The following is a 23125-nucleotide window of genomic DNA, read 5'->3' as shown; positions in this document are numbered from 1 at the left end:
GCTAAACCCCAGAGCGAAAGCTGCAAAGGCCATGGGCTTATTTATGTATTGGAAAGCGAAAAATCAGGGTGAATACGTATAGGATTGATTTAGGATCATAGATGTCATCGCACCAAAACGCCCGAGAAGCTCCCCAAACTACCAAAAAATACATGGATGAAATACTTCTCATTTGACAACAGGGCATAAGTTCATTAATCTCGATTATCCACCTCAACGGAAGCCAGACGCTTTTAAAATTCCATAGGGTCAGCCTTGATTGGAGGTGCGGTTTCTTCGCGCTCTCGCTTGTCTGCACGTTCTTCCTTGAGAAGATTCGCGATGAAGGAACGGAAGAAGTCAATGTATGGCTTGAGGCTAGTTTTCTCATAGTCTTGAAGCTTGCGAGCACCTTTGATGTCGGAGCCGTTCATCGCACTGCCTTCGGCATCCGGCATTTCTGCCTCTTGGGTGCCCACAGGATGCTTTGCATCGTATGCATCGATTTCCGCCAATAGCTCCATTACCGTAGGGACAGAAAGGGGTCGAACTCGTCCGCCTTGCGGGGATCGATAGGCACACAGATTCGGCCTGTGCCAGGGTGAATCACGAAGGGGCTCTTCAACAAGTGAATCATCTTCTTGCTGACTTCCGCATCAAGGCGCGGGTAAGTATATTCAAGAACGATGTCTTGCTTCGCATCTCGTAGAGTGGAGGTGTTCAATGTACTGCTTTTCCCGGTCTTCGCAAGAGCATCGATGTCGGCCCATTTGCTAGTGCTGGGACGATCTGGAGACGAGTCCCACTTCCTCTTGAGGGACTCGTTCAATGACTTATCCGGGAGCAACCCCAAGAGTTTCTCTGCTTGCTCGAAGCTAGCGAATGTGTCTTGGTCCACCAAAGTAGTTTGAGCGAAGTAGTTCTTGAGAATATCGAGACTGCGGGTCACGTGAGGATGGAGAGGCCGCTTGAGATTCACCCGCTTGCCGCTTTGCGAGCCTCCACGGAGAATCTCCAGATATCCAGCGATCGCCCTTCGTCGATCATCTGGCAAATTGCGTGCACGTGCATCACAAACCCAGGCGTGAGCACCACGGCGACCGGAATATACCCAAAGGATATGCTCAAAGCCAAAGTCTTCTCGCAAGGCGGAGTCGATGACCTTGATAGCCATTGTCACAAATGCCCAGCACTTGGCACAGATACTGGCCTTCTGACAGCACGTTCGAATATCATCGTAATCCGTCATGTCTATATCGAAGACCAATTCTTTGGAGACTGGTTTCATCTGGCCTCCTCGTAGTGTTTTGCGATCGCGGGGATTGGTACTGTACACGGGGCCGATCTCGAACCGAGAGGGATTCATTTTCAGAATGTCTTTTCGGAACCTGTAATCCTTCACGTCAGTCAAGATGTTGGGCCGCCCCGAGTGGGTGCGGAAGCCTCACAAATCTGCCGTCGGGTAAGACTGGTATCGAAGATAGGCATCATTTTGCAGAGTCAGGGCAAACTCGCGATTACCAAAATCTCTCGTAGGAACAATGCCATGGTTCAGCCATTGGAATAGGTATCGGAATGGGAAAAGACGCTGATAGAAAGCGAGCATTACGTCGGTGTCGACGCCGGAAGGACCAGGGGCAGGGGCACTGTCGTATAGCTTCTGATCAGTTCTATGAGCCTCCATGTATTTTGGAATGCCATTATCAGCGTACTTTGCTGGTGCTGGCACAGGAGAAGACTCCATCTTCACATCTTGCGCGTTGGACGCTGGGAACTCCTCGTCGTCATCCTCATTGAACATATCCTCCAATTTAACCCCACCATTCGCGGCCGCACTGTCCACGGGAGCATCTGGGAGCTCTTCATCATCTTTGCGGCTGGGCGAGCCAGAAGGCGACACTGAGTGCGGCATGGCGGGCAGTGAATCTAGAGACTGGCATTGGAGGAGGGCCCGAATGAGAGAGAGAGAACGCGTCCCCACGCGTCGCGCCTAAACCCTACATCACGTGATTTGTATCATCTTCCCAAAAACGGACGGCGCGTTGGCCTCACGAGCTCTGCTCAAGACTCGCCTCCAGAACCTCAAAAAGCATTGACGCTCAATTCCTCAATCTACAAACCCAGGGTGTGATGCATGTGCCTGAAACTCTTCGCTCGACAACAAGTTTTCTGTTACAAAACCTCCTCTCGCCGTTTGCGGCGAGAGTTGCGTTGGTTCCTGTACCCTGCTGGGGTCCATGGATGACAACATGACTTACCACTCATGGAGAAAGCTAACAGTTCAGGAACAATCCCATCCACCAGCTCGTCGGGAAAATTTTTCAAAGTCCACCGTGAGCAGTTGAGGGTGGGAGGATCGGTTTCCTGTCAGCTATCGACTCCACCATGTATATGTGGAGACTGCGTCCAATCCGGCTGCCAGGGCTCGATTCTCTTGTCATGGACAGCCAATTGGCACCTCCGCGATTAGCTTCAGGTACTAGCTCATCCCACTCTCTCATCTTCGATCCCATTTCATGCGGGGATCCTTTACCGGGGAAGCTACCCAACCATCCTGCCCACATTCCTCTCAACGGCGGCCACCAATCAAAAGAGATTAGCCGCACTCGAACGTTACGATCTGCATTCCTCAATGCCGAAGGAAGCACTCCGATTAGAGCGAACCCTGACTGTCTGGCTGCTTTGGATCGCCCCCCTGTGCTCTCTGCTGCATGGCTTTGTAGCTCTTGGGATATTGAGCCGTACACACCTATTCATGATTGGCGGACAATCTAGTGTCACTTTCGCCTGCAGATGATCGTCTTCATCACAGTGGAGCCCACTTTTCCAGAGCTTCCAAGGTGACTGCTCTGACAGCTTGGCGTCCGATTGCCGGATTCGGCGAGGCCTCGTCGGCCTCTCCTCCTTTCCTCGTTTCTATCGTTTGTTCATGTCTACCCTCGAGCTGATGTGTCTAGGAGACTTCCAATCAGGCTCTTTTCGCATCCACGATATATCATGTCTCCGTGGAATGTTTCTATTCGATCTGCATCATTTGACACATGATAGACCTGGCGATCGCGTGCAGGAAGTCCTCGTGCGAATCATGTATCGGACGCCTGTCGGCGTACTTGCTCAAGCTCCTTTCCGCATTAGGACCCCCAAGTGGGCCTTCACCAGACTCTGGGCTGAAATGATACTGCAAAATGTCACGTTTGCATCTAGTACACCCTTATGGACGTATCATGACCCATAATTTTCCTCCTATGCGTGCCCGTCGGTCCCTTTGACACCCAGGGTTTCGCCATTGCGGTACCTGCATTCAGTTAGAGACAGCAGCGTGTGGATCCAGGTCAACCTTTGCATCTTCTGGGCGCTACCGTGGTAGCCCTGTGTCTGTCATGGCTTACATGAGCTTGCTTCGTCAGAAAGAGCATATAAACTCCTAACTCGCTCCCCTTCAACAAAATTTTCTAACCCGTCCTCTTCATTACCTTCACTCGTTTGATCTTCTCAAGTTCCTTCTTACCAAGTTAAACCTTCAATCTCTCGAAATGGTCAACGCTCTGACTCTCCTGGCTCTCGCCAGCCCCGCCTTTGCCGGTGTCATGCAGGCTCGTGGTGACGAATACATTCGTCCCTCCTCTGCTGCTGTTGTTGCTGCGTCCAGCACCCATGAATGGGCTCACCCTACCGAGACCCACACCACCCTGTCCACCCCGTGCACTACCTCGACCAGCATCAAGCACACCAGCTCGACTACCTCGTCCAGCAGCAAGCACACTACCACCCCGTGCACCACCTCTACCACGCCTTCTCACACTTCGACGAAGCATGTTACCACCTCTACCACGCCTTCTCACACTCCGACGAAGCCTGCTACCACCAAGACCATCACCATTGTGACTACGACCTGCCCTGGTAAGCTTTCAAGGCCGACTGTATATTGTTTAAACTTTCTTGCTAATGAATATCAGTCACCTCGTCGACCATCACTTCTGGTACCAGCACTATCGTCATCCCGGTCACCCAGACCAGCACCATCACCCTCACCACCACCACTGTCTGCACTCAGTGTGAGGTGAAGCCTGTCACCTTCATCAACTCCACTGTTCCGACCACTGTTCCGGCCACCGTTGTTGTGCCTACCACTGCTGAAGTGGTTACTTCTGCCGTTGTTGTGCCCACCCCTGCTGTCGTTGTGCCCCCTGAGTCTTCTGTTCCGGCCAAGCAGCCTACTGTCCGGCCCGCCGTCTCGCAGCCCGCTGTCGCTCAGCCCGCCGTCTCGCAGCCTGCTGTCGCTCAGCCCGCCGTCTCGCAGCCTGCTGTCGCTCAGCCCGCCGTCTCGCAGCCCGCTGTCGCTCAGCCCGCCGAGTCCCGGCCCGCCGTCGCCCAGCCCGCCGAGTCCCAGCCCGCTCAGCCCGTGTCTCCTGCTGCTCAGCCCTCCGCCGCCCAGCCTGTGACCCCTGCCGAGCAGCCCGGCGCCACCAGCGTGCCCTTCACTGGTGCTGCTTCCAGCGTCAAGCCGGCTGCTGGCCTCCTGGCTGGTATCGTCGGCATGATGGCTCTTCTGTAAATCCACAGTTGAGCACTGAGCGCGGTACATTCACCAAGAATCTTATTGGTTGAATCGCCGATCTAAACCCCCTGTTACTTGGTTTCTCATCGATCTTTGTGGTGCGGATCAGAGAAACTAAAGTCTCAGGTCAAATCGTTTTTGTGCTTTCTGGCCATCAGTGCAATCGATTCTAGGCCCGCTTGTTTAATCCCCCGCCGGACAGGGCCGGATGGATAAAAGAGTTGCTTGGTCATTTCGAGATTTTGTTTGTTTTCACTTTTATTAGGCCGATATAATATAGGTAATAGTAATACATCAATATTGCTTGGGATTTACTTCTTGTTGTATGTCTTCAAATCAGTTAGAAATGCCAGCAAACAATGCCTGTTTTGGTCGTTCCTGCTCTGCATAATATTCAATGTGAAGGCAATTAATGTCATCACATCGAGAACTTCGATAACGCCGTTTAGCAAGATTATAATTCGCTGGAATGAAAAGTGCTCACTTGCTGCGTGTCTGTCCGTTATGTGAACATAAATAAAGAGGGAAAACTGTGCGAACGACGCTACGGGACTGGCCAATCAAAACTTAGGCGACGCTAACGATCAAGTTCAGTGGACGGAGTAATCTCTCGATATTGCAATCCCCACTTCCTGCTACAACGCACTGGCAATAGAATATGTCGAACTATAAAATGACTGTATAGACTAAGAATGTTGCCTATAGTACAATTTTGGTCTAGCGGTTATACTATGTAAAATCGTGCGACAGAATATAACAGATATTGAGGTACACACCCACTTGCTCCACTTACCTTAAAGCTCACGATGAATAGTTATCATCAATCAAATCACTGCTCTGGCTAGGGAATGTAAGGTTTTTGTTTGGTCCCCTAGGTAGTCCCGATCGACAACGGATCGCACGACAGCGCACGAGATACCCACCCTCTCCAAACTTTTACAAAGAACAGCTCAGACAACATATCCTAGTGATGATGATGATGCTCTATATACCTATTGCAGCCTAGCTATGCGTGCATGACTATGTAGGTCCGCTCACCTAGGTAGCGGCGCCAGAATATCCCTATTGAAATTTAGACCCAACACCGGACGGCCTAGCGCTTTCAAGCGTTTAGGGCACCAATGTGAGGCCCACTACCTACCTGAAGATACATATTATCCTTCACGATAGACTTTACCGTGCCCTAGGGTCTACCATCCAGAGGCCATTGAATCACCATTTTCGTCTTGTGAACTAGATATTCAACCTAGATCCAATGTGTACGACCCCTTCCTGTTATACGAGGCTGTTCGGTAGGTATAAGCTTAGATATTTTTATGCAACCACTGCCAGTCACTATATGGCCCTTCCCTCGAAAGACTCCTCTTTCACCCCTCCTTCTTTCCTCTACACTGTCCATCCCTTCTACTTGTTTCATCACATTTCTACTAATGGAATCATTGGTCTGAAAGGATCCAAGAGATGGCGATAAGAGCGGTCCTCAACCGGCGGTAAAATGAAGCATCGGAAATAGCACAAGATATTTACAAATCACTTAAATTATGCCGATGACGGAACTCAGCCCGCCCATAAGACATCTCTCGCTGTAGCCCGATCGAACCCTCTCTGATCGCCCCAGGATGAATCTGTCTTCACAGGTACTTGTTCATCGTGTTGTTGATCACGTTGTTGACACCCTGTTTAACCATATCGCCCATTCCGGAGGGAGCGTATTGATCAATCTCCTTGTCGGCCATCGAGTCAACATAGGAATCCGCGGGGTTGCTTTGGTTGTTGTTGTTGTTCCCGTTGTTGTTCGAGCTAGCTTGGCTAACGAAATCTATTATGAAGGATCGTGTAAGTTACGGATGGGGTAACCTAGAAAGTTGCTGGTAAAATCCGTGAATTACTGACCCTTCGCTTCATTCAAAAAGCCACCGAGGCCGTTGCTGCTTGAATTTCCCTGTCCGTTGCCACCATAGTTGTCGTTTCCACCGCCGAATCCACCACTGCCACCATTCTGGTTGCTCTCAGATTGAGAGTTGTTGCCACCGCTGTAGTTATCCTGGTTGGAGCCGTAGTTGTTCTGGTTGGAGCCGGAGTTGTCCTGGTTGGAGCCGTAGCTGTCCTGGTTGGAGCCGTAGCTGTCCTGGTTGGAGCCGTTGTTGTTGTTGTTGTTGTTGTTGTTGTTGTTGTTGTCGCCGTAGCCAGAGCCTCCGCCTCCACCACTGTAGTTGTCTGAGTCGTTGTTGTAAGACATTTTGCTGAATTGACAATAAAACAATTAAAAGGAAGAGGTGGTCAAGTGAAAAGGGGGGTCTATCACTAAATCACAAGTGCACGAGGAGTGGTGGGTTCTTATGCTGTGGCCTAGGGCCAGATAACGAGCCAGACAGCCCCTCCTTTCCGACCCCTCCAACCCCTCCAACCCCCTTAGGTACGCCATACATACTATAGTCATCTGTGTCACAGGATGGTCTTTTTTCGCGACCCGCCGACTGCTGAGTAGCCAATAATATGAACGCGAGGGGCCTTAGATCGAGCGCTAACTAGTCATTTGCTTGTTCGGCACTAAGCCTGCACTATCGAACTCTAATACGTTAGTACAGAAATTTCTCTTTACCCTGATTGACCCACAGGTTGGGCAACTGGCAAGCCCCGGGTCATTTTGACTTTATGTCCAAATGCCAATGGGCTGAGTCGGAATGAGGTCCAAAGTCTTTGCATAAATGGATTGTAAACCTGGCCTATGGGGCGTCTCTGGCCTCTTATACGCTAACAAGCTCATTATTATCGGCGGCAATGCCACGAGCTACAATTTCCTTAATCAATGTGCGTCATTCTGGGGATAAATTTGCTCTGAGTCCGACTGCCAGACACCATATTTCGTATCTCTGCGTAGGGTAGGCTGCCAAAATAACATCATTAACGTATTCACTATAATGGCAGTGTTTCTCTCAAGGACCTGGAAAGGAACGAGGTCAAGACTCGGGCGGTCCGGGCCGTCGATTGCGGCGCTCCCGGTTAGCGCTGCAGCAAGTACCTCCGCAGGTCCATGCGAGAGTAGTAATGGGGGCGACAGGAAAGAGGGGGTGCAAAAGGGACCATGTTATGAGCGATATGCTGGAGACGCATCCTGACCTGATTGGCGTCGAAACAAGCGCTGATTTAAGCCGCGTTGACCCAGGCGCAACCCGAGGTACCGTAGGATGCGGAGGCCCGGGTTGTAGTTGCTAGGGCTCCAAGACAAAGAGGGACACAGGGTCGGACAGGAGAACAGACGCTGGCTTAAAGAGATATATGTCTATTTCATACGCAGAGAAGAGGCAGCAGGCAGCATATACAGAGGAGAAAAGCTCTTGCAACTGTCAATTGGCGATATGCAAAAACGGAAGATTCAATCCCTCTCCGCTCGGAGGACCGTAACGAGGCCAATCGGCGCTGAGCATAGGTAAAGCGGGCGGTGAATCTGCAGTCTTGGTCTTTGCTATCTGAACTGTTCAGAGGCTCTTCGTCAGTGCAAATCACACAATCGGCAGCTAGGCCGGGTATTCTGATTCAGGTTGTTCGGTTGTGACAGGGTCATCTATTATCTACTCGGTGGTCATAAAGTCATAAAGTAGTCTTCTAGCATCTGGTTGCTAGCCTGTCTCATGTCATTCATCCACTAGGTACTTCGTCGAGATCAAGTAGGAAATTGATGAGAAACTGCAAATGGAGTTTGATAAAGATCCAGGCCGTAAACGGCATGAGCCTTCAACCAAAGAGCGGCTACATAGCTTAGAATGCCTTGAGCAACAGCTAATTGCAAACGGCGACGAACTGAAAGATCTCCCTAGCGGGAAAGTTGTTATGAAGGCATACCAATCAGGAGACTTGGAGATGGACCGAGAATGGAAAGGTTACGGTCTAAAGGGAAGAATTTTGTGACTCAAAGGAGGCCATAACGATCAGTGAGGTGAAAGAGGATTCCAATGGCTGTTGGGTCAAAGGGTCAGGAATATTGTTCTATTTCTGTTTGCAAGTGTAAGCTAGGAGGAGTCCATGCAGCTGACGGGCAATCAATTTTCAACATGTTTTTCCAAGGTTGAGAAATAGAATGCGGAGATCAGTGTGGCAGGACGTAGGTACTCCACATTCTAGGCTCGCCGTTAATAGCCTAGCCATTGTTCAAATTCCACGTGCAGATTATCTACCTCTTATTAGATTAGCCCCGACTTTACCATATTTTGGGTCAACTAGTTCTGACTGAGAATGCATCGAAGGTCATTGCATGCTTTGCGCAGCATAAAAACTGCAACGGTCTACCAATACGACATCAAGCAAAACGATCTAGCGTTGGCCCTGAAGCTCCTGCTCCACTTCAGCTTTCACAATCTCACGCACACCCTCCCAGCCAGCACCGCGAGGAACAGCCGTGACGCGGCGCTCGCGCTGCTCGAGACCAATGAACTCCTCCGGCAGCACCTCGCTGAAGCTATAACCATCCTCATTACTCAAGGCCAAGTCAACCGCGCTCGCAAACTTGGCTGGGTGGGCGGTGGACAGCGAGATATGGGCCACGCCAGGGTTACGCTGGATGGAGCGGCGCGAGGCAGCGACACCAACAGCCGTGTGAGGATCGAGGATATAGCCGCCAGTCTTGGAGCTCTTGGGGCTGCCTGAGGGGAGGTCGGTAGGGAAGCAGTTCTTGTAGGTCTCGCGGATAGTCGCAATAGTCTCGTCGTTGCTCACGCGCTCGCTCTCAAACTCGGCCTTGGCGGCCTCGATAACGGCAGTGGGAACCTGGAAGCCGCCCTCTGACTTCAGCTGGTTCAACCAACTGCTGACGCTCTCGCAGGCGTGCTGACGGCGCTCCTCCGCGGTGCTGGCCTTATCGGTCTGGAAGGCGAAGAACCAGAGGAGGCGCTCGAAGTTGCTGCTCACTAGAATATCCATAGCAGGGCTGTGGGTCTCCTTAACACCCGTAGCAGTGGGCTCATCAAGGGGCTTCTTAGTATAGTGACCGCCGCTGCGGAAGAAACGGTCGAGGATGCTGATTTATAGTTGGTTAGATACTACAGCAAGTGTAATAAATACGATCGTAACTTACTCGTTCTCGTTCGTCGCCACAACGAGCTTGGAGACGGGAAGTCCCATTTGCTTTGCAAACCACCCAGCCAAAATGTCGCCGAAGTTGCCGGACGGCACGACCATGCGCACCTGGGAGCCCTTCGTGTAGTTTGGTGACTTAGTGACAGCGAGATATGAGTAGAAGTAATAGGTGATTTGAGCAAGGATTCTAGCCCAGTTGATAGAGTTCACTATACAGAAAAAGATTAGTATGGTTAGATAGTAATTATCAGAACAATTCAAACTGACCTGCACCAATGTTGTGAGTGGAGTTAAGGTCGGGGTCCGCGAACAGGGCCTTGACAATATCCTGGCAGTCATCGAAGGAACCCTCGACGGTAAGGTTGTGAACGTTCGCATCAAGCACGCTGGTCATCTGCGCCTCCTGGATAGGGCTAACCTTCCCATTAGGGAAGGTGATGAAGACTGAAACGTCCTTCTTGCCGCGTAGGCCATAGATAGCAGCCGAGCCGGTATCGCCCGAGGTCGCGCCAATGATCGTTAAATGATGGCGATCCTTTCCAGTCTTGCCGACGTTCTTGCGCACCAAGAAGTATTCGAAGAAGTTGCCGAGCGCTTGAAGAGCAACATCCTTAAAGGCTTTGCCATTGAATCTCGTTAGTACTCAGACCATGATCAACATTGAGTGGCGCATTCCATTTTCATCTGGGATGATTGCCTCCCTCTATTCGTGATTCCTTAGGGGACGCGTACCAAAGGTTGGGCCGTGGAAGAGCTCGAGCAAGAACAAATTCTCCTTGGGGTCCAGCGAGGCGACCGGGGTGCGTTCTGGATGGCGGAATGTGGAGTACGACTTCTCAATGATAGTCTTGAGGTCTTCGGAGGGGATTTCGGAGGGCGAAATATATCTATAACGAAGACATACAATCAGCACTAGTAGATTCCACCTAATAGCTTTCAACTCACAGGGACATGATGCGATGCGCAAGCTCGGAGAACGACAAGTCACGCCATTCGGTCTCCCACGAGGGAGGCAGGGAGGGGACCTCCTCGGGAATGAACAGGCCGCCATCAGAGGCCAATCCTTTCATGACGACATCTTCGAAGGATAGCTAGACATAGGAGTTTCGTTGTTAACAGACTGGGCCATAAGGGCAAATCATTTGCGCAACAAGGCGCTTTGCGAATGCGGCGCACTGGTTACTTACTCCATACTCGGCACCCCGAGTACTAAGATACCGCTGAGACATAGTAGACATGATGGATACTTCGGTGATCAAGTCAATTGACCAGATCAGAGCCGGAAAATGGTGGTTGCGAAAGAAAGAGAGAAAAGATCGCGCGATGAATCACCGCGGGGCCGGTGAATCATTTCAACTTTTGATGTATTCGCCGCGGGGGGAGTGGCGCCAGCCCGAAGTGGGACTAGCGCCTCCGAAAGCGGCCTCACGTGGGCGGGATCGATTGGCCCTGCTTATTTTCGCCGCTTCAAATTCGACGCTATGATCCATCTAAACACTTCAAGCGTCTCGTCGAGATTGTGATTCTATTCTATTTCTATTGCTTTATCTAAACATTAACTTCGTCAATCATCGTCACGTCCTCCTTTTTTTTATTCGTTGACCAGCACGTAGCGGTAGCGCGCCTTACCCGCCTCCATATCCACAATCGCCTTGTTAGCATCCTTCATCGGGATCTCCTCGATCCAAGGGCGGATGTTCTTCTCAGCAACTAGCTGGAACATCTCGCGGATCTCATCGGGGCTGCCGACCATTGAGCTCTCAAGTTTGAGGCGGCGCATAAGGTTGCGCACGGGGGCGTTGAGAGTGCCGTCTTCGGGGAGACCAACCTGGACCATACTGCCGTTGGTGCGTAGAAGGCCGAGGTAGTCGGTCATGGGCATCTATGGACATATGAGTTCGGCAATCTCTTGCACAATGCTGATTCTAGGGTCTGTCTTACCTTGGTAGAAGAAACGGTGCACACGATCAGATCCAGGGAGCGGGAGTGCTTGGTCGCCCAATCCGGCTCATCATCGGTAGCGATGTACAGATCGGCGCCCATCTTGATCGAATCTTCCTTCTTAGCAGCCTTGCGAGAGATCGCAACGACCTTGTCGGCTCCCATGGCCTTGGCAAACAGCACACCGAAGTGGCCCAGGCCACCAACGCCGATGATACCAACGCGCTTGCCGGGGCCGCAGCCATTGTGCTTCAGCGGGCTGTACAGAGTCACACCACCGCACAACATCGGCGCGGCATCAGCCGAGGAAATACCATCGGGAATCTTGATAGCGAAGTGCGCGGGGACGCGGTTATACAGCGCATAGCCGCCGTACGACTTGTCGCCATTCTGGTGGGTGCTGTTGTAGGTGCCGGTCAGCTTCTTCGAGCAGTACTGCTCCAGGCCCATGGCGCACTCTTCGCAGTCGCCCTGGCGGCCCTGGCAGGAGTCGCTCTGAGCGCCAACGCCGACCCGGTCGCCGACCTTAATGCCGTTGGTCACCTCGGATCCCACGCGGACGGCAGTGCCGACGAGCTCGTGGCCGACGCAGCACGGATACATAGTGGGTCGCTGCGGAAAAAGTTAGCAATTTATCACGACAGTATAGATGGCAATGCTCACCCAGCCACTACGAAGAGTGTGCAGGTCCGAACCACAGATACCACAGTGGGAGATCTTGATATCGACATCGGTCTCCTCCCACGTTTTAGGCTCAAATTCCTGCCAAACCATATTGCCCTGGTCGGCGCTGGCGTCAAGGCCCATCCAACCCTCGAACTTGTAGTCAACCTGAGCCATGGTGATGTGTTGTTATCGACTTTTTCAAGGATGTAGAACGGAGTCAATTCCACCCACCGGGAGCAGCACCCCCCTTTATATCATTCTCGAACCGAGTCCTGGGGACCAGAAACAAGCCGCGGGACAGTCCCATAGTCCCACCCGCTTGGTTGGAGACTGGAAAATTCGGCACGGCAGGGAGAATAATTGGTAAGCAACCCTGGGTTTCCCACGGGTTCATCCATTGGGGCTATCGGAGGCTTGTGGGGATCGGGAAGTCAACGTGCGATTGAAGAGCTCGAGAGTGAAAATCCAAAAGGGGCTGTATCGAATAGGTAACTCTCCCCTGTCTTCGGGGTTTGTTAGTCTTATGATTCTTTATGTCCGAATCTACGATGATGCTTTGCACAGTAGGGAATTATCACTCAAGGCAATTCGTCACAATGGTCGCTATGGAACCTGGCCTGAGTTTTCTTCGGTTGCTGGGTTCCACGGTATCGCGTCACCGGGCCTATCGGGTTTGTCCCCCCTTGACGCCGATAAACGCCCATGCACGATAAGTCAGTTGGATCCACAAAAACATGCTTGATAGCTGGTCTTCCATTGGAGGCTTCCCACGAAGCCGAAAGCGGTGACAGGTGTACGAGGCAACAGAAGGTTTCGTGGTGTGCCAGTAGTTTTCAAAAGTAGGAAAGAGATGTACATGCAAACGCCTTTTTGAAGTCCGGCGGGGAATGCAGGGCAAAGAATAATTAAACAAGTAAAAGGCAAATAGAAAAAAGAAACCCTTCTATCTCGATCTGCTCAGATCCTTGCTTGCGAAACACCTGAATATGAAAAACAGCCAGCCTCTCACACGCGGTCGGAAACGCTATACTCGGACAAAACAGCTTTAGAAGAGATCCATGATGTCCTGGGTGGATTTCTTCTGCTGGTTGTTCGCAGGGGGTGTGCTGCGTTGCCAGACAGGTCGAGACCGGAGAATCCGTTCATCAGATCGCCTGCAGCGCCCCCACCATTCGCACCGATGGATGAGGGCTGCGAAGGACCAGAGTCGCCAAAGACACCCAGCAAGTCGTCCAGGTGGTTGCCGGATGGTGCGGGAGCACCCACCGCAGGAGACTGCACGCGGACGGGAGTGCCAGCCAGACCTTCCAGTCCAGACATCTCGCCGGATGGCTCTGTGTGTGCCGAGGCCGGGGCACCTCCGTCGAAATCGATGTCCAGCAGGTTCTCGACGTTGTTTTGCGCCTGCGCATTGGGTGCGGTGCCGCTGACGGCGGCGGCGGCTGCGGCGGCCAATGGGTTCTCGCGCGCGTTCTGGAGTTGTTCCCTGCAATGAAACATTAGCTTGGCATGAACTAGACAGCAAAGGGGGTGAGGTTGGCGTACTCAATAGCGGCCCGCTGGACAGCATCAGCACCGAAACGGCCTTGCCCAACAAACTGCTCTGGAGGCTTATGGTATACGGAGGAGAGCGTAGAAAGCTCCTGTATGAGCTGGTCCAAAAGGGCGGGTGGTAATGAACTGATCGTAGCGACAATAGGAGGCTTCTCCGAGAGGACGATATTCTTGGTAGCGTTCTGGTCGCTCGTGTTGGAGAGCAGACGCCAGTAGATATAAGCTCGGTCACGGACGTCGGGGTTGTCATTCTCGGCGGTAGCAGCCTGGAGGACCCGCTGGACGAGGCCCTGAGCCTTTTCAGGTCGCTTGAGGAAGAGCTTAACCACCGCGGTGAGGATCTGCAATTGGGTCTGTGAAAACTCCTCGTTGAAGCCATCAACAAAGCCGCCGAGGATGTCCCCAGCATTGCTGATCTTCTCGGCATATTCACCCACAATCCAAATCAAAGCAGCTCGAGCATTGGGCTCATCCAACTCGTCGATGCACTTGCAGAGAGTAGGAATGATGCCCTCATAACCAGGGTATTTCCGGAAGATATCCTTGATAACGACAATGGCCTCTTGGACGACATAGTTGACCTTGGTGTTAATCAGATCCAACAGAGTGTTGACGCATTTCTCGCTGGCGCTCTCTATCTTGATGGCAACCTGGCCAATCGCTTTGACAGCGCGTCGGACAAAGTCCATGTCGACCTCAAGAGCATATTCCTTCAGCTCGGCCAGGAGCTGATCCACGTTGCGATCGTTTGCTATTCGGACCATGATTTCCAGTTTCTGGAACTTGACATATGGCGGATCGTTATACTTGCAGAAGAATACACGAAGTTCCTTGTTAAGAATATCAGGTTGTTTCTGCAGGAGAAGGTCGATATTCCGCAAAGCCACATATTGCACCTCGGGTGCCGAGGATACCAAAGTGACTTAGGTTTTATTAGTAAAAGCAAAAGATAGTTGCGATGGAGGGGGATGCATACCTAGAGGCGGGGCCATCTTCTTGAGATAGGTCTGGGCCAGCTCTGGTCCGACATACCTCATGTGCAAGAAGACAACCTTGACAGCTGCAAGAACCACGCTGGCATTGACATGCTGGAACTGAGGCGCGACTCGCTCGCAAATGTGTTCCGACTCCTTCAGATCAATCGCGCGGTACTCTGCCAGGGTCGAGAGGATGGTTACCCGACCCCACTCCGTGCACTCGTTCAATGCCATGAGCATCTTTCGTAGTGTGTTGGCGTTCACCTGCAAAGCCCGTGTTTCGGGGGCGGAGTGGTGAATTTCCGATAGCGCAGTCACCGAATTGGCCACCACCATCGGGTTGGGGTCGCCGATCATCTCCTGCAGCATCTCTAAGAAACCGTTCTCGAGACACATAGCCGGGTTCAGGTCAAACAACTTGGCCACGCAGATGGCAGCGGTCTTCCGGACGTAAGGCGACTCGTCGCGAAGGGTCTTGCGCAGCGGTTCCTCCATGTAGTCCACCATCTTGTCCACCCGAATACAGCCCATGGTGCGAATGGCCAGGGCTCGAATCAGCGGGTTCGGGTCTTCCGAGTCTTGAACGAAGGTATTGACCGCGAGAATACAAAGATCGGGGTGTGATTTGGCGTAGTTCCTAAAAGTTAAGGGCCCCCATAGTCAGTCAATGCATCTCTCCTCCAGCCCCGCGAGGATACCCACATGAGGTACAAGTAGACCAGTTTCTTCTGCTCCAGGTCCGCAGTAGCAATGTTCTTCAGCACGTCGGGGAAGAGCGCTGATACATCCTTGCCAAGAGTCATGGCCATGATTGTCTTCTGGATAGACTCTTTCCTGTTGAAACGTCAGCCTCGCCACGTTGCTCCCTACTTCATCGACCGTATCGGTTCAGAGTTGGGCAGACACCGACGTACCGTTCGTAGGCATACTGGGACCTGTTCTCGTCGTCAGCATCATCTCATCGCAGCAAAAAGGCCACCTGTTCTTGGAGTGTGGAGGGAGTTCCTACACCAGGCCAGCTCGCAATTCAAACGTCTCTCCTTTCCGGGGCACCGCGAAGGCGCCGCGGATCTTGTTCATCGCCATGCCGGGAAATTATCAGCTTCGGCAACGACCAAGTCCTGCCTCCCCCAATGACAATCGGGGAAGGGAGTGGAAGTAAGTCGGGTAAGACGGGCGACTGCGGGGAATTCGAGAGCTGTCACGGTCGCGCGACTCGGAGCTTGGGGACGGAGGTAGCGATCGGAGACAACAGTTAGATCATGCCCCCCTCTCTCAGCAATTTCAGACAGCAGAGACGAGAAACCGAGTGTGAAGGAGGTTTGAGGAAAGGCGGAGGATGGAGGGAGGGAAAGAAAGGGTGTTTGGGCGATCAAAAGTTGTCCACAAATGGCGGGCTCTGGACCCTCCCGTCCGCTTTATGAGTTCGACCGACTACTCCGTACTCGACTTCACTTTGCCCCCCTAATCTGACCCCCTAAACAACGTCACGGACGGTCACTTCGACTTGTAATGGTCAGTATCTTCTGCCTACAGGCAACCGATGAGGACGCCAAGTCTGACGGTATTTGCAGGCCAATCTCCCAAACTTGCGCCGCCTCTTCGTAGAGGCCCGGACGGAGGTCGAGGAGAACGAGTACTCACGAACAGCGGTACGGCTCCCCACCCTCTATAACCACACCAGACAACATCAGCTGAGATAGCAACGGCAGTTCTACAACCTCGTCCTCTTCATCTCGTCTGTCGCTGTCTTCAGCCTAGCCGCTCAGCGTATGAGTGGGCCCAAAGCCGCCCGATGAGCGGGACATCCGCTGCACGACTTGCAACGCTCCGAGCTACGAACAGGCTAAGGGAGATACAAAATTATAGGTTCTCCATTATGAGTTGGTAATGATACCGGAAAGGGGCACTCAGACTCAGCCGAGCCAATCGCTGAAACTCAAGCGCGCGCATACAGATATTAATCAGTTTCTTCTCCATCGCTCTCCAGGAACGCCAGCGCCTGTCGTCCACGAGCAGCACGGCGTGGAGGAGCACCCCCGTCACTACCTTCATCTTCATTGCCTTCACCTCCAGTCCCTGTCCCCCATTGCTTCGCGCCCTGTTGGATCTGCTCCAAGTCTGCCTTGAGCTCACGCTCGTCACGGATCTGCCGAGCTTTTTCCAGGGAATATCGACCCGTCATTCCCACATCCTCCAGCATCTGTTTGAGATGCTTTATCTTCGCTTTCGGAGTCTCATATGGCTGCAGCTCCCGCCACCACATCTTACGGATTCCGCACTTGACCAGCCACCCCTGTAGCCGCCTGATCTCTGCTTGGTCAGGGTCAAGCTCCTCCTCTTTGCTGCCTTTAGAGGCGACCTTCTTTTCTTTTTTCGGGGCCGCTTTTTTGGGAGCACCCTCGCTGCTCTTGCGCTTACGTACGGGCTTGGGCTTAGGCTCTTCGTCCAGCACAATGGACATCTCGCTCTCGGAATCATCCTTGGTCAACTCTGCAGTGGGGTTGGCATCACCGGCATCTTCGGCGTCGGACCCTTCGGGGGAAGGCTCTGTGGCAGGTTTCGACGAGGCAATCCTTTTCACAGGTATTGCGCGCTTCTTGGGCTTTTTGGCTTCCTGCTCGCTCTCGCCACTAGATGGCTCCGATAGCTCCGATAGCTCCGATAGCTCATCCTCCTCTGAGATCGGTGTTTGGGTCTTTTGGCGCTTTCTTGGCTTTGGCGCGCTTTCGCCCTTGGATCGCTTAGGCGCTGCTTTTTTCTTCGCTAGGGGAGGAGGTGACGGTGATAAATCGCGTGGCTCGGTTTCCTGCTGCGGCGCACTCTCTTGTACTTGCTATCGTAGTCGCATGCGCGAGTCAGCACTTGCTCATGGGCGTGCTCAATAAAATGCAAACCCCTTACAAATTCGTCCTTGATGATCTTTTCACTTTTTGCTTTCCAGTCGCCTGTAGTCCTGAAGAACCCTTGCTCAAGACCCAGCTTCTCTTCAACAGCGAAGCGCACGCGCTTTACGGTCAACTCCGCCATGTTTCCCGACTTGAACTTCGCCGCGACCTCATCGCGCAAGCCTTGCTCCAGTGCATTGTCGGAAGGCACTGCAGGTATGTTTACCTCCGCTTCTGACTCGGAATCGGACAAGCTATATTTCGGCGCCATCGATAGACCGTGATGTCAGTCTGGCGGATGGGGTCGTTTTCTTTGGACGGGTGAATTGCTAGGCTCAAGGGCGTTGTGGCACAGCACAGGATAATTTCGTACGCGTTAATAGAAGGCAGGACTTTGGCACAATTTGATTGATTGGATGACAAGGCTTTAATTGATCGAAAACGCGTCGTCCTGGTTGAGGTAGAAGTCGCGAACCGCCAGAAGCCAGGAAGAAGCTGACAAAGATTAAAAGGCGGAATACATGGGGCCCGATCTGCAAGGTGCTTTTCTGACAGTTTCTTATCACGAACCTTACAGTCCCTCATTGGGGATATTTGATTTGAATCTGAAGGGCGGAATGAATTATCTGCAATCAGATTACTGTTTAATGATCAATTCAAAACTTGATCATGGATTCCAATTTTTTCCAGAGTATTCCATTGATCGCTCTCAGCCCTTGCAAGGTAGACAACCAGCTGAATCCAAGTTACTGGGCAGATCTATACCAAGTGGGTACCAAGGGTTTCGCCCTCTACCCCGCCATGGCGAGGCGCAGGATGTCAGCCGGGCATTGGAAATTAGGCGCTTTCCCTTCGGCCCCAATGTTCGTCCGAAGTTTCGATCCGAAAATTCCAGGTCGTCCCTGGAGTCAAGCTTTATAAAATCATGGACCCCATCTCTATAACAAGCCTGATCATAGATGTTAGCCAAATCATCACCAGTCTGATCAACTATGCCAAAGCTGTACAGGGTGCCAAGGCCGACATGCGCAAGCTGAGCGAGGAGCTGTTTGCTCTCAAGGGCATTCTAGAGCATATCTCCACCGGTATAGGTGATAATACACCAAAGTCCAAAGTATATCCAGAGGAGGAGACACCAGGTCCATTCGACCGGGACTTAATGGCGCGCGTCTTGTTTACGGCGAACGAGTTCCTTCAGTCTCTTCTTCAGGAGCTAGAGGAGCCTGCCACCAAGTTCAAAAAGCTAAAACAGAAACTGGAATGGCCATTCTCGCAAGACCAAGTCAATGCTCACCTTGTCCGACTCGAGAGGGTGAAATCATGGTTGATCTTGGTAATTACAGCCGATACTGCTTCAGTCGAACGAGACCTGCATCAAGAGATCACTAGCCTGGCAAGAAATCTCAAGGATGACTTGCGGCTTCGAGATCAAGAAAGAGTCCAAAGGGCCAATGAGGCGCTTTTCAAGTGGATTGCTCCTGTCAGTCCGGCTGATTCCCACCTACGAGCATCCAACGGACACCGCATAGGAACCGGAAGATGGTTCATCGACTCGCATTTAAAAGTATGGCTGGAAAATCCGTTGGATAAGAGGATTCTCTTCCTTGTGGGTAAATGTATCACTGCTCCCATTTCCCTATCTGAACCGGACTACTAGGGATAACGCTGATTGTCAACTCAATAGCTGGCACAGGAAAGACGACACTTTTGTAAGCCCATAATATTAATCTCTCATACCAGTGACTAATATGCTTCTAGTGCCCAAACCGTTGATGAGCTGACGTCCATGGTTTCGCGTGATCCAAATCTATGCTTTGCCTATTTCTACTGCACAATCAGCAACACTGCCTCCCAGGCTGCAGTCAACATACTGGGCTCCCTTGTGGCACAACTGTCCGTTTCAAATCCTGCCATACTGGGCAATATTCGATCACTTTACCAGAAAACCCCGGAGACCCAAACGCATCGACTCCCTATCAACATCTCTGCCCTTGAAGATGCAATCATCAAACACTCTTCCGAACACTCCCAAGCTGTTATCATTGTTGATGCCCTTAATGAAAGCTCCGAAACAGAGCTTATTGAAAGCTCTCTATTGAAACTCGCGCGGCTGTCTCCGAATATTCGTATCCTTGTCACAACAACATCCACGAGAGCTTCTTCCAAAGAGGTCAAATTTTTGAATATCAAGGCCCAGACCATGAGAGATGATATCAAGACCTTTATACAGTACCGTCTGGAGCACGATAAGACATTACGGAATTTAACTCCAGGATTGCAAGCTGAGATTGCAGAAACTTTGCTCAAAAATGCGGACGGATCGTTAGTGCATGGCCCTATTTGTTCTCATTCCATCTCTGACTGTCTGTTAGATTCCGATGGGTTCAACTCTCACTGGATAATTTTTGTTCTAAAAGAACCGCCCGCGCGATCCAAGCAGGCCTTTCCAATCTCCCAGGAACCCTCAGGGAGATTTATGCCACTACATTGGAACGTATTGATCCAGAGGACACACCTTTCGTTCGAGAAGCTCTCTTTTGGGTTAGTTTTGCAAAGGAGCCCTTGAATCTGAGAAGTCTCAATGAAGCTGTGGTTCTCACGGAGACGAGTACGGCCTTAGATGAAGACATGATGCTTGTTCCCCAGGATATTCTTCTAGAAATCTGTCAAGGGCTCATTGCTGTGGACCAAGTGGGGCACGTCAATCTCGCACATTCGTCTGTTAGAGAGTTCTTAACTTCTGAGTGGATCCATTCCTCTAGAGTGAGCCACTTTGCCTTGGACGCTGCAACTGCCGACACAACGATCATGCGAAAGTGTCTTACATATCTCTGTCTCGATAATTTCAAGGCTGGGTATAGCAAATTCATAAAGCGACAGATCTTCCAATCTTTCCTATACTACGCGGCTTACTTCTGGCCCATCCATGGCTCTTCTTGTGAGTTTGGGGAGTCTGAGCGGCAGCTAGTCAACCGGTTCTTTGCTACAAGGAACCTTCCGCGTCGAGGGAACTACGGCGTCTGGATCCAAGCTTTGATTCCAGGAGTGGATACTTCAATCATTGAAAGCACGGAGCCACTTTACTATGCCGCCTCCTTTGGAATGGCCTCGGTCGTCAAAGCTATTCTAGCATCTGATCCCGATATGGATATCAATGGTCGTGGTGGCCGTGTTGGAGCCACCCCTTTGTTTGCTGCTTGTTGGCGCCATAATTACGAGGTGGCGGAGATTCTTCTGAAAGCTGGTGCGGATCCGAAGATTGCGGATCCAGGTACTGGTATCAATGTACTCAGATTGGCTAGGATGCCTAATTTCCTTGCCATTCGAGAGATTTTGAATCGTTGCAATGTGGGGGTGAAATCCGGAGATAAGTAAAGGTAACGGACCGATCAAGCGGCACTACTTTCATATTTTTCCACTTTTCACAACTGTCCAGCATTTGTCGCGCTTTCATGAGCATCGCTGTCTTTTCCAGCCCTGTTTCTTATACTACAATGGCACCTCGCAATTTTTGAAGCCTCCAACAAGTTTTGATTAGACAGTTTGGATAGTTCTTCAGAACTTTGCGAAAGGCCGATTTCAGACGAGGGCTATGCCTCGCCCAGAGGCACAGTTCTATCCGCGAATGCATAGGCAATCATCAAGATAGCGATCAAAGCGAGTCGGCCAAATATGTTTATTCCTGAGCCTATCCTAGACAACAAATATAGAAGTCCTCCTGAAAGAATCCTTCCGGTAATCATCGATGAGTCTCGCTCATAGGTTTGAAGCTGGTCGACGGTCTGATCAGCAGCCCTCTGAATATTCCTTTGAGGTCATTTAACATTTTATTCATGAATCTCATTACCCTTACCCTGTTTTAGGTACATGGCCAAGCTGGTGTGGTTTTCTGATATCTGTCCAGACTTCGCAGAAGTAGACTCCCAGGTTGGAAAAGCCTACACTGGTGGGTTTCTTATTGCGTGGAACAATTCCCAGCCAGGATTGATCCTCGGCCAGACGAACATGTACAGATTATTCGCAAGATATTGAGGCTTGTCAACCTGTCTTCTCACTACCACGAAAATCAGAACGGGTACCTGGCATGGCAAATTCACCCCTCCATGATATGTGCATATCTGCGAGTATTGTCAGGCACACTATATATTTTCAATGAAAGTAGATATTTTGGGCTATAAAGAGAACTGTTAATGAATAGAAAGATAGGCAAGCTTTTATTTGAAACCATGACCAGAATTCCGTGTTCGCGCCGTTCAGACTCCCAGGGTTGTTAATTCCGAGCATTGTTGTAGGCAGTTGGTGATCAGCGACCTCCGAAGCTCCGCCTCCGCGGCGGGTCTCCACCCTCCGCATTAGAAATCAACGGCGAGAACCTCCAAGAATTTCTCCTCCTCCTCAACCTCCCCCTCCACGAAATAGAACATCGGTCCAGACTGACACCATGGCTGAGGTTCCGCCAGAGCAGATTGGCGCCCAATCTCACAGGCAACCGCATGCCTTCCCTCCAACATTCGCAAGTGCCTCGAAGGAATCACAAGATGGTGAATCCAAGGCGCCGTTGCCCAAAGGCGTTGTCCTCGACAAAGATGGCAAACCGTGAGTGCTCCCTCCCAGCGCAGTCGGATTACAAGTTATATTTGTTAACTTGTTGCTTTTAGTTGCCGAACCTGCACCTCTATCGCCTCATGGCGTGCGCTAACGAAGCTACAATCGCAAACCTCACCGTCTTCTTCCTCCTCAAATACCAGCCCAGCGACGAAATCCACGCCAGCCACTGCCTCTCCCGCAACTACACCGCTCAACGAAACGCCCTCAGACTGCCCGCCCGATGTCGAACAGCTCGGTCGCTCCACATGGACACTTCTACACTCTATGGCCGCCACATACCCCGAGAAAGCAGACACGCAGCAGCAACAAGACATGCAGGGCTTCCTGAAGTTCTTCTCCAAACTCTATCCGTGTTGGGTATGTGCAGATGATTTTCGGGATTGGATGGCGCACCCAAGCGGGCGCAATCAGCCGAAGCTAGGCGGGCGGAAGGAGTTCGGGTGGTGGATGTGTGAGGCACATAATGAGGTCAATCGGAAGCTAGGGAAGAAGGAGTTTGATTGTCGGTTCTGGGAGGAGAGGTGGAGGACCGGGTGGAAGGATGGCCGGTGCGACTGATCCCAAGATTGATCGATGTGTTGATCCTTCTCACGTGTGTACGATCATGCCCGATGCGGAGCCGGATTGGAATCACTTGTATACTCCTCCGCTCTTGATGTTTTAGACTGTTTTTCTTGTAATAATATTTACAGCATATGTTGGCGAGCAATGGTCCAAGATTTAAATTAGCCCGGCGCTAAGAGCCGATATACCTCAAATTTCTCTGTTGGGGATAGACCATTTGAACAAATTTCACATACAAACTAAGACCGCTAAGCAATTATAATCTCGGGCACAGAAACATCTAGACAAGGTGTGGGAGAACCAGGAGTTTTCGATCT

At 51.4% G+C, this 23125-nt stretch overlaps 10 protein-coding genes across 10 annotated transcripts; 4 read left to right on the top strand and 6 right to left on the bottom strand.

Moving 5' to 3' along the window:
* Positions 1–233: 233 nt before the first annotated feature.
* On the bottom strand, positions 234–1891 carry N7482_009593 (DNA primase subunit PRI1; the record flags this gene model as incomplete). Its single annotated transcript, XM_056691717.1, has 3 exons — positions 234–417; positions 507–1367; positions 1428–1891. The coding sequence occupies 3 exons, from the start codon at positions 1889–1891 to the stop codon at positions 234–236; spliced, it is 1509 nt and encodes a 502-aa protein (XP_056539423.1).
* A 1621-nt stretch (positions 1892–3512) lies between these two features.
* cspA (putative cell surface protein) lies at positions 3513–4534 on the top strand (the record flags this gene model as incomplete). The annotated part of the gene is made up of 2 exons (XM_056691716.1): positions 3513–3879; positions 3936–4534. The coding sequence occupies 2 exons, from the start codon at positions 3513–3515 to the stop codon at positions 4532–4534; spliced, it is 966 nt and encodes a 321-aa protein (XP_056539422.1).
* A 1634-nt stretch (positions 4535–6168) lies between these two features.
* Positions 6169–6776, bottom strand: N7482_009591 (serine-leucine-rich repeat protein; the record flags this gene model as incomplete). Its single annotated transcript, XM_056691715.1, has 2 exons — positions 6169–6356; positions 6431–6776. The coding sequence occupies 2 exons, from the start codon at positions 6774–6776 to the stop codon at positions 6169–6171; spliced, it is 534 nt and encodes a 177-aa protein (XP_056539421.1).
* A 2072-nt stretch (positions 6777–8848) lies between these two features.
* On the bottom strand, positions 8849–10848 carry N7482_009590 (threonine synthase THR4; the record flags this gene model as incomplete). Its single annotated transcript, XM_056691714.1, has 6 exons — positions 8849–9551; positions 9609–9819; positions 9878–10228; positions 10343–10497; positions 10556–10701; positions 10798–10848. The coding sequence occupies 6 exons, from the start codon at positions 10846–10848 to the stop codon at positions 8849–8851; spliced, it is 1617 nt and encodes a 538-aa protein (XP_056539420.1).
* Positions 10849–11201: 353 nt separating this feature from the next.
* N7482_009589 (NAD(P)-dependent alcohol dehydrogenase) lies at positions 11202–12391 on the bottom strand (the record flags this gene model as incomplete). The annotated part of the gene is made up of 3 exons (XM_056691713.1): positions 11202–11492; positions 11552–12163; positions 12215–12391. The coding sequence occupies 3 exons, from the start codon at positions 12389–12391 to the stop codon at positions 11202–11204; spliced, it is 1080 nt and encodes a 359-aa protein (XP_056539419.1).
* An 831-nt stretch (positions 12392–13222) lies between these two features.
* Positions 13223–15834, bottom strand: N7482_009588 (putative AP-1 adaptor complex subunit beta; the record flags this gene model as incomplete). Its single annotated transcript, XM_056691712.1, has 6 exons — positions 13223–13703; positions 13763–14693; positions 14748–15385; positions 15451–15582; positions 15663–15683; positions 15758–15834. The coding sequence occupies 6 exons, from the start codon at positions 15832–15834 to the stop codon at positions 13223–13225; spliced, it is 2280 nt and encodes a 759-aa protein (XP_056539418.1).
* Positions 15835–16260: 426 nt separating this feature from the next.
* N7482_009587 (DUF5310 domain-containing protein) lies at positions 16261–16547 on the top strand (the record flags this gene model as incomplete). Its single annotated transcript, XM_056691711.1, has 3 exons — positions 16261–16263; positions 16323–16400; positions 16461–16547. The coding sequence occupies 3 exons, from the start codon at positions 16261–16263 to the stop codon at positions 16545–16547; spliced, it is 168 nt and encodes a 55-aa protein (XP_056539417.1).
* Positions 16548–16708: 161 nt separating this feature from the next.
* N7482_009586 (putative transcriptional regulator) lies at positions 16709–17907 on the bottom strand (the record flags this gene model as incomplete). The annotated part of the gene is made up of 2 exons (XM_056691710.1): positions 16709–17584; positions 17653–17907. 2 exons carry the CDS (start codon positions 17905–17907, stop codon positions 16709–16711), a joined length of 1131 nt encoding a protein of 376 aa, XP_056539416.1.
* Positions 17908–18561: 654 nt separating this feature from the next.
* On the top strand, positions 18562–21011 carry N7482_009585 (ankyrin repeat domain-containing protein; the record flags this gene model as incomplete). Its single annotated transcript, XM_056691709.1, has 4 exons — positions 18562–19246; positions 19294–19345; positions 19395–19958; positions 20009–21011. 4 exons carry the CDS (start codon positions 18562–18564, stop codon positions 21009–21011), a joined length of 2304 nt encoding a protein of 767 aa, XP_056539415.1.
* Positions 21012–22077: 1066 nt separating this feature from the next.
* N7482_009584 (flavin-linked sulfhydryl oxidase) lies at positions 22078–22802 on the top strand (the record flags this gene model as incomplete). Its single annotated transcript, XM_056691708.1, has 2 exons — positions 22078–22232; positions 22295–22802. The coding sequence occupies 2 exons, from the start codon at positions 22078–22080 to the stop codon at positions 22800–22802; spliced, it is 663 nt and encodes a 220-aa protein (XP_056539414.1).
* Between the last annotated feature and the right edge of the window lie 323 nt (positions 22803–23125).

This window comes from Penicillium canariense, assembly GCF_028826845.1.
Source record: "Penicillium canariense strain IBT 26290 chromosome Unknown utg000007l_segment0_segment0, whole genome shotgun sequence".
Classification (NCBI taxonomy): Eukaryota; Fungi; Ascomycota; class Eurotiomycetes; order Eurotiales; family Aspergillaceae; genus Penicillium; species Penicillium canariense.
This window is presented reverse-complemented; position numbering and strand designations above follow the sequence as displayed.